At 57.9% G+C, this 9,428-nt stretch overlaps 1 protein-coding gene across 1 annotated transcript; it reads left to right on the top strand.

Moving 5' to 3' along the window:
- Window positions 1-394: 394 nt before the first annotated feature.
- On the top strand, window positions 395-8,837 carry PCARE (photoreceptor cilium actin regulator; the record flags this gene model as incomplete). The annotated part of the gene is made up of 2 exons (XM_080684587.1): window positions 395-4,032; window positions 8,660-8,837. The coding sequence occupies 2 exons, from the start codon at window positions 395-397 to the stop codon at window positions 8,835-8,837; spliced, it is 3,816 nt and encodes a 1,271-aa protein (XP_080540713.1).
- Between the last annotated feature and the right edge of the window lie 591 nt (window positions 8,838-9,428).

Genomic DNA, 9,428 nt, shown 5'->3' on the forward strand with positions numbered 1-9,428 from the left:
AGAAGTTCTATATTAGAACACACTGCCAGTGCTGACTGGCTGGGGCGTGATTAGCCTAATAGGCTTAAAGTCCCACTTGCCATCCACATCTGCCAGGACACAAGCTAATGCAGGCCCCTAATCCAGGAGCCTGAGGTCCTTCACAATTGTCCCCCTGATCGCAGAGGGGTCAAAACTCCGAACAACTTCGGACAACAGGCACCATCACCTCTACACGGGGACCAGGGAGTCAGAAAGTTCGTTCCAAGTTGAGGACACGATGCCACGGACTTCAAAGGATTCTGGCCTGGAAATTGCCTGGATGGACTAGTAAGATTGCCTTTTGCTGCTATTTCAATGTGATTATCTAGAAATCATGAGGGTTGAGGGTGGGAGATGAATACAAGCTGAAATCATGGGGTGTACACCTTCCCACAGTGACATTATTAACAGCGTGGCTAAGAGTGGCATCCAGTTTTTTAAAAAGCCCAAAGCAGTTCTGCCAGGAAGTCCGGGAGCCAGTGAGAGGGGCGCCATTCCCGTGCTGGACCAACGCTCCACCTGCTATGACTCTGGGGGGGCCTTGTCCCAGGGACAGAGGCCAACAGAGGTGCAGCCAGGTCCCAGGTGGACCCAAACCTTGGCTGAAAGTCACTGTCAGCTCACAAGAGATCCCACTGCAGGCAACAAGGAAGATCTGGAAGGACTGATCCCAGAAACCAAAACCTCCCCATCCCAGCTGAACACATCACAAAGCCACATGGCTAAGGACATTCCGTTCAAGACACAGAGCTCCCGAGAGTCACAGGGGGAAGCCTTTTGTGGGGAAGAGAGTACCACCCAGGGGCCCTCCCTGTGGGAAAAGAAGCCCAAACACCCCAGGTCCAGGCATCAGGACCTCCGTTGCCAAACCACCCTTCCCACTCAGGGGTCTGAAGGCAAAGTGGACTTCCCCGAGCCCCTGGTGAAGGCCCACCAGCACGCTTACACCTACCTGCACTCCTGCCTCTCCAAATACGAAGCCATCCTGAGCCTCACCCACCAGGCCACCCAGACCCGGGAGCTGCTGCGGCCCATGGCCAGCTTCCTGCTGCTGTGCTTCGAGGAGGCCAACCAGCTCTTGGGGGAGATCTCCCGGGATGGAGAGGCGCTCCTCCGGGAAGTCGGGGAGGATCTGGCCTGGCCGTTGAGGAAAGGGGAGCCCCAGGAGCAGCCGGATCTCCTACAGCAGCTGCTGCAATACACAGTGAGCCGGCTGCAGGTGTTGGGGGGCGCGGTGGCCTCGCTCACCGGTGGCTGCCTGGAGGGCTCTGGCAGCCACTTCCAAAACACGGCCAGCCACTTGGGAAACCAGCTGAGCGTGAAGAGGGGTATGGATGAGCGCCTCCTAAGGACTCTGGAGCAGCTGGAGAGCTTGGCGAGTGGCCACAGTGACCCTGGGGTGCAGGGCCTACCCTTGTGTTCTGAGGACAGTGGCATCGGTGCGGACAGTGAGTCTGTGCACCAGGTGGACAGGCTGGGCAAGCAAGCCAGCTGGGACTTAACGCTGGAGCCTGCAGAGTGGAAGCCAGGGATTCCCCCCACAGCGGAGGCCGGGCTGGTGGGACTTACCTGGCAGCAAAGCCCGTTCTGGAGGGGTTCAGACCGACCCCAGGACTGCCCGCTCTCAGGCCCTCCTGGGGCCAAGGTGCAGCCAGCATCAGAGGGGGGAGCAGGGAGCCGAGACCCCTCCAGCTCAGGCCCAAAAAGTGCTCCCTGCAGGCCTGGAGGGCTGGGCAAAGGCAATTCATGTGACTCCTTAGGGGCCGGGGTCTCCATGGAAGCACATCTTCCTAAAGGCTCCGGGTTGGTGAACACTCCCTCCCTCGGAGCAGGAGAAGACAGCAGCACAGAGGAGAGGGAGGACCGTCTCCATCCACGGCCGCAGTCTTCCCCTGCTGGCCCAGACAGCCTGTTTCAGCTACACCCCAGGAGGCTGAGGAGCCCCCAAGTGCGGGAAATGATTCTGAAGATGAAGGAAGCCATCAGTGACAGGATCAAGTTTGTCCCTGTGTCCTCTGGGCACCTGGATTGGGCTGAGGAGGAGGAGAGGACAGTGGTCCCACCAAGACCGAGCACGGTCCATGGCAGCAGGAGCGGCCCCCTGAGGCAGAGGAGGTCCCAGTCAGAGGCGTGTCTTAAGAGCCACGTGGAGGAGCTCACCCTCCAGGAGCTGCGGAGGGTCCAGGGAGACCTGAGCCAGCGGCTGGAGGCCTTCTACGCCCTGGGCACCCGGGGGCAGGGGCGGAGCAGGGGGCAGGCTCTGCTGCCCAGGGCAGCATCTCTGAGGCCTGACCACCATGGCAGGGTCGCCCCCAGCAGCACCATCAGCAAGCTGAAGGCCTCTCTGACCAAGAGCTTCAGCATTTTGCCAAGTCAGGACAAGAGCATTCCGCAGAAACGCAGTCCCCGCCCGGAGGGTGAGTGGCCCGGGCAGGGGACAGCTGAGCAGCTTCCAGAAGCCATCCCACCAGGGGAGAGGGCCGGGGAGGCTGCCAGGGCCCAGGACTGGGCCGGCAGGGGCCATCCCCCCAGAACCTCAGTCAAGAAACTCATTGAAACGTTCAGTCCCACTGAGCGTCTGCAGACACTGGGCGAGTCCAAAGACTCTGGGCCGGGCCCCTGCCTCAGGAAGTGGGGGGTCCCCATCATGCCCCCCAGATTTCCCATTTACAGGGGGCTTGCCCCTTTGTATCCAAAGCCCCAAATTTCTCCAGCAGCGGGCCCAGGCTGGAGGCCCTTCGCTCCCGTCTTTCCCCCTCTGCCGGCAGCGCCCACGAGGGAGGACCTTCCCTGTGAAGTAGAGGACCCAGAGCACCTTCCCCCACCGCCCCTGGAAATCCTGATGGACAAATCCTTCATTTCTCTGGAGCCCCCCGAAAGCAGCAAGCTGGCGGGGAGCTCCCCTGAAGGGACCCACGTGCCAGGGCTGGGAGAGGCTGGCTCTGCCCGGAGAACATGGGCTTCCCCAAAGCTAGGAGCCTCCATCAGCCCCACTGACCTGTTGCCCAGCAGGCACGCAGCCGCCCCCACCGGGCCCTGCAGCACAGGGCCAGGGGGCGGCAGGAGCGGCTGCAACCCTGGGAAGCTGGCCGGGGACCTCAGCCGAAACCCAGAGGCGGAGGACGGTGGGGCTCAGGGTCAGGCACGCGTGGACAGGGCCGTGAGCCTCTCCAAGCACCCCCGGAGGGCAGTTCCCTGGCACCCCTCCGGCCATACATCTGGGCAGAACAGGATCTTGGAGCCCGGCCTGCCCAGACCAACTCGGGGGCCGCATTCTTCTGAGGCCCCAAGGCGGAGCCCAGAGAGCAGCTCCCAGCTGAGCCGGAAGGCCTCTCCTCCCAGGGCACACGGGGCGCCCAGAGCAGACAGGAGGCACCCCGGCCTGTCCTCCTCTCACAGACCTGCCCAGCCCAGTGTCCCCTCTGTGCACGGGTCCCCCAGCCCCACAATCAGCCCTCCAGCAAGCCCCAGGGCACTGAGCCCCCCCGCAGTGACACCACCCCAGCCCAAGCTGCCCAGCCCTCCCCCTGAGAGCCCACTTGCTCAGCACAAGATCTCCACGCCCCCTGCCCAGCGCACAGAAGCAAGGTCTCCGGCCTCCGGTCCCTCCCCTACCCCTCCAGAGCCCCCCGCTCAGGGGCATAGGGAAACAAGAGGTTCTGAAGACAGGGAGGCGGCCACAGCCAGAGCATCTGGGAGCACCTGGCCCGTGCTCTGCCCAGCCTCCTCCTCTCTGTTTGAAGCTAAATCGTCATTCGCAGCAGCCCACCCGCTCACCCCAGCGCGGCCACCTGCAGCTGGGGGCCCTGGCGAGACCCCCACAGGATGCTGCAGGGGCAGCTCAGGGCCACGACTGAGGGGGGGCTCGCAGCAGAGAATGACTCTGTGTGCCCTCCACCCTCAGCCCTTCGTCAGAAGGACAGCTTCTGACCGCCAGCCGGATGTCCGCCTTCGCCTGCCTGCCCCGGGCGCCACCAGCAATGCTTGTGAATCCCAGCGTGGCCAGAGCAGGTAAGGAGAGCCCTTGGGCCACGGCCCTCCGTTACCGGAATAGACCCGATGCGCCCTTGGGATTGTCTGGGTCCGTAGCTTTCGAACTGTGCTCCAGGAGAAGAGGCAATTAGAGAAAAGGGTCTAGGAATGCCCAGTCCCCCCTCCTCACAGGCCCCCCAAAACTGTGAGCAGCTGTGCTTTCATTTGTCACTCCTTTCGGGCTCCTGAGATTTGCTCTGAAAAGAGGTCCTGCTGCATTACAAATTCAGTTGAAAGCAATCGAGTTAGTCCAGCCACACAGCCCAATATTTCCTAGGTGGGGAAACGGAGAGGACGTGCTTTGCCCCTGGCGGAGTCCCTGTCACCCTGTCCAGATCCAGCAGCCCGAGTTCTGCCATTTCTGCTTCCCTGCAATAGACCAGCATCAGGTGGGAGCTTGTCAAAGGCTTTGGTCCCAGAACCCCTTTAAACTCTTAAAAATCACTGGGAACCCAAAAGAGCCTTTGAGTATGCGCGTGGGATCCATCACTGTTCACTGTATTATAAGTTAAAATTAGGAAATGTTTGAAATATTATTAGTTTTTGAAAACGTGACCCCATTGTATGTGAACATGAATACTATATTCTTGTGAAAGTTAACTATATTTCCACAACAAAAAACTTAGTGAGGAGTGGCCCTGCCTCACATCCCTGCCAGTCTCTTTCACGGCGGCTTCACAGAGAGACAGCTGACTCTCAGATGTCCCAGCAGTCGGTCTGCTGTGATGTCGCACATCCATTAGACAGGAAACCCACTCTGCATTCATGGGAGAACGAGCGAAAAGGGCACATTATTAAAATGGTTTTGACCTCATAGACCCCTCACCCAAAGTGTCTCAGGGACCCCTGGGGACACGTCTTGAGGAGGGCTGGTCCTGGAGGTGTGGAACAGAAATGTTTAGCTTCCCCGTCGCCCAAGGACCTGCCCTCACTTCTTCCCGAGCCCAGCCCCCGTCCCCCTCCCGCTCCCTTCTCCCTTCAGAAGTCTGGAGAGTAGGAAGGACACTCCCCATCAGCGCCCTTGGAAGAGAGATCTGAGTGTGCTTTCTCGTGAGGGCAACTGACTCGCCTGCCATGGGCCCACACATGCAGGCAGGCCTGGGCACACGGCTGCCACGGGCCAGCTGCCACCGTCTAGCCTGCCTGAGCACTGGACGGACTGGTATGCTCAAGTGGCTGTTTTGCAGAATAGATGGAGAAGTGTGTCTTTTCCAGAACCGTGGCACGGGGGGGGGGGGGGGGGAGGGCATAAATCTGAGGCCTATTAGAGAGGAAGTGTTATCAGTGGGTCTTGATATCAGCTCAGACAAAGCTCCGCCAGCGCCGGCCCCGCTATCTCGCACTGCCCGCGGTTGTGTAAATCAGCAATCAGCAGCCCATTTCTGCCCAAGTGATGCAGCCTACAGACTTCACAGTCCGTCGAGGCATAAACGGTAATTTTTCTACAGAGTACTCGGCAGTCAATTTTAAATAAAGATATTATCTCGGGAAAGTTGTGCATTATTATAGTTACATAAACTTCCCCAGCCCCTTGAAAGAAAATGAAGTATTGATTATTTTTGCAAGAATCTTAATATAACATTGCTCTTTTCTTAAATCCAAAACGAGCTTCCCGCAGCACAGTGCCTTTCTTCGGAGAACCGCTCTAAATGTTAATGCATTATCCTCCACACCAGCCACTCTCTCAGTTATTAGATTTCTAAAACTGGGCCCTTCAGGAGAAGAGCTGGAAAGAACAGGCACAATAAAATGGCATTAATTAAAAGCACTAACATTTTAAAACACCAGGAGCAATAGCAAAGCAGCAGAAAATTGTTCAAGGAGAAAACAGTGCCCTTCTCGGAGGCTTTTCCTCAGAAAAGGGCAGCCAGAAAGGTTGTTTTATGTCCAGAATCCCCGGGGTTGGAGATATTTGGGGTGGGGGGAGTACTTGTAGCTTGAAAGAGAGAGGAGAATTCATAAACAGGCACCTTCCCAAGGTCACGTGGAAGGTCACATAATGACTCACACCCATCCCCCTGTCTCCTGGTAGGACCACACCTCTGAGCCATTCCCAGCTGTGAAACTGCGCATGCCATGGATGGGCTGGGAACCGCTCATTCCCCACGCCCACCCCCACCTCCCCGCCTCCGTCCCCCACTCAACCCTGTAACGTTGGCGTCTGGGAGCAGAAGTGTGCCAGCTGTGAGGACACCAAGCGTTCTCCACTCTGTAGATAACAGGCATTTTGTCCTGCCCTCCTGCAGACGGGAAGCCATACCAGGAAACTGACCGTGCGCCAAGCCGGCAAGCCAGTTCAGAGAGCCAGACCCAGCCAGAACCCGCTCAGAGTGGCAGGTTCCTCAGGCAGTGACTTGCAGGGACACAGCCGCACCTGTGGGACCTGGAGCTGGCCTGCAGCTGGTGTTGACCCCTTAGGTCACCTGTGCTAGGCACAGCCCTTTTATAGAAAAGGTGATCTTTATATCTACCCGGTCTTGGGGCTCAGGGCATTGGGAACATCCTTGGAGGCGTGCCCAGGAAGCTCAGTGACTGAGCTGCAACTGTTCTTATGTGTGAATCCCTGGTGGAGGGCCGCTCTCAAGGACTCTGCATGCTGGGGCACTTGAGCATTTGGGAAGGGTCCAGACTTTCTCCCCTAAATATGGTGCTTTTAGTCTTTAAGACTGGACCCCCCAGGCAGGGTCTCTCTGTAGAACACACACACTCACACACACACACACACACTCTCACACACACACACGCGCACACACACACACACACACGCACACGCACACGCACACACACACTCACACACGCACATGCACACACACACTCACACACACACGCACACGCACACGCACACACACGCACTCACACGCACACGCACACACACTCACACACGCACATGCACACACACTCACACACACGCACACACACACACGCACTCACACGCACACGCACACACACACTCACACACGCACATGCACACACACACACACACACACACACACACGCACCATTTCCTGGCTCAGACTACCTGTCTCCACAGCAGCTCTGGGAACAGGTAGAACCACAGTCACACGGCAACCAAGGAAATCGATCTCCTAACCTGAGCTTCATGCAGATGTGGAACCTGGCTGAGGCTGGGCAAGAGTTCTAGGACCACATCATGTGTCAGACCTCGGAGTCGGCCTCCACTGGCACTATGTGCCACAGCCTCTCCTCTGGGCACGCCCCTCCCGTTCCTGCCAGCGGCTCCCGGGAGCAGGGAGAAGAAGTAAGGTGTGAACTGTGGCCCCACAGGGTCCTGCAGGGATCTGGGATGGGACCAGATCCCAACACGGATGAGACTGGCTCTAGGTACCATGGTGGATCCCTCACCGTCTGAAAATCATATGTGTGTACCAGTCTGATACCCCCCTCCCCACCTCACAACCCCCCATTCCTGCCACCGTAATCTTGGTGGGATCCAAACTCAAACTTGTCCTCCACTGGACCCCCCACAGGAGCCTAGCCACCCGGAGTTGAGCCCACAGCGTGCTAGAGCTCACGGAACAGCCAGGAGCACACTGACACAGGCAGAGAGAAGGGCCTCTGGTCTGTGCACGTGGGTGCCGGGTCTGATCCTGCCCGAAGGTGACTGATGGAGAGGCTCTGACCTCAGTGCTCACCTGCAGTAGACAGGGTGGTCCCAAGGGCTCTTTCCAGGTGTGACTTCCTCTTCTTGCTACAAAGCAGCACCCAGTGACAGCTGGCCATTTATTGAGCACTTATCACAAGCTAGTTAACACACTAAGAGCTTTACAGGCTTCATCCAATGTTGATACCTTTGAGTGCCCTATGAGACAGGTGCTATTATTATCTTCATTTTACACAGAAGAGAACCAGAGAGATTAATTAACATGCTGCAGGTCACACAGCTAGTGAGTGGAAGAGCCAGGACTTGAACCCAGACAGCCAGACCCCAACCTCCATGCAGTAATCATGGGGCTAGCCTGCCTGCACACAGCCAGCAATGGCTCTCTGAGCTGGTCCCCCTTCCGGCCCAAGCTGGCTCCATTGTAACCACCCTCCATTCTGCGCTCCCAACGCACACTGGCCGTCCCTCCCCATTCAGAGCCCCTCTCCCTCTATCACTTAGCAGCCAGGAGGTCTGTTCTAGCCACATGCCAGCCCCGGGCCAAGCAGCTTCCCTTGCACTCCATTCAGGAAGAGGGTGGCAGCTGAGTAAAGCAGGGGGGTAGGGAGAGGGCTGTATTGTTGGTGGTGTTTTTAAGTCAACTAGCTGAGCCTAGCCCTTTATTAAATAAGTGCTTTAAAAACAAAAACAAAATAAAGGCCGGCTTCCAGAGCTCCGGAGGGAGTGGCTTTGTTCAGAGCGGCAGGATCCTGGGCATGAGAGGAAGAGCAGGACTCAGCCTGTCAGTCGAAACTCCAGGAGCTTGGCTTCCACCGTGCCCGGCCACCGCGGGTGCCTCGAGGACGGCACCTGCCAGGCAAAGCTGATTCAGAAAGGCAGAGGCCTGGGACAGACAGGGAGGGACAGAGGGGGAATGGAGAGCAGGGTGGGGCCAGAGGAGCAGCAGAGGGCTGTTTGATCGGCACCTGTCCTTTCTCTCGGCAGCAGCAGTGAGGAGAGCCCCAAGAAGGACACCGAGCTGTGGAGCGGCCCCTGCGTCCCAGAGCTGAAGGGCGGCAGGGCTGTGTCTCCCCCAGAACTCTGTGTGCTGGGCCACGGGCTGCACCGGGAGGCCAGCGCCGGCCGCACCCAGGATAAGCCCCAGCGGAAGGAAGTGGCCTGACAGGCTGGCCCACGGAGTCACACTGACACCCGTCACCCCGAAGGCGAAGAGAAGAGTGACAGCCAAGTGTCAGGCTGCCCCTCGATGGTGGGCCAACCAGCTCCTCCTGGGGTGTCCCGGGAAGGCCTGGGAGTGCCCCGGCCCACTGGTCTGCTAAGTCATGAACAAGCACTGTTTTCAGTCCCAGCTCCTGGGTCCTCTTGGGATCCAAAAGTTAACTATAACACCCCTAATCCTTCCAGCACTGGCCTTCATTTAGGGAGGGGTGTCTTTATGCTGGATGGGCCAGGAGTTCCACCTGAGTCAGCTCTCTGAAACCGTCTTATCCTCGCCACAATAAATGAAGCAGATAGCATGTTCCCAGTGTTGCAGGTCAGAAAACCAAAGCACCCCTCACCCAGTGGCTTGCCTGAGGTCACACAGCCAAAATAGGAACGGGTGTGGGGGCCTAGAATCTATCGCCTCCCATTACATTTCATTGCCTATGAGCATCCCATCACTCGTTGTGCAAATGACTGGAAAGCTCTGTGTTTTAAGCTCAGCATTCACGTCCCCAATATGAGTGCTGTTTAGAAAGCTGGTTGCTCCAGA

Source organism: Plecotus auritus, assembly GCF_963455305.1.
Source record: "Plecotus auritus genome assembly, chromosome: 8".
In the NCBI taxonomy this organism is placed as follows: Eukaryota; Metazoa; Chordata; class Mammalia; order Chiroptera; family Vespertilionidae; genus Plecotus; species Plecotus auritus.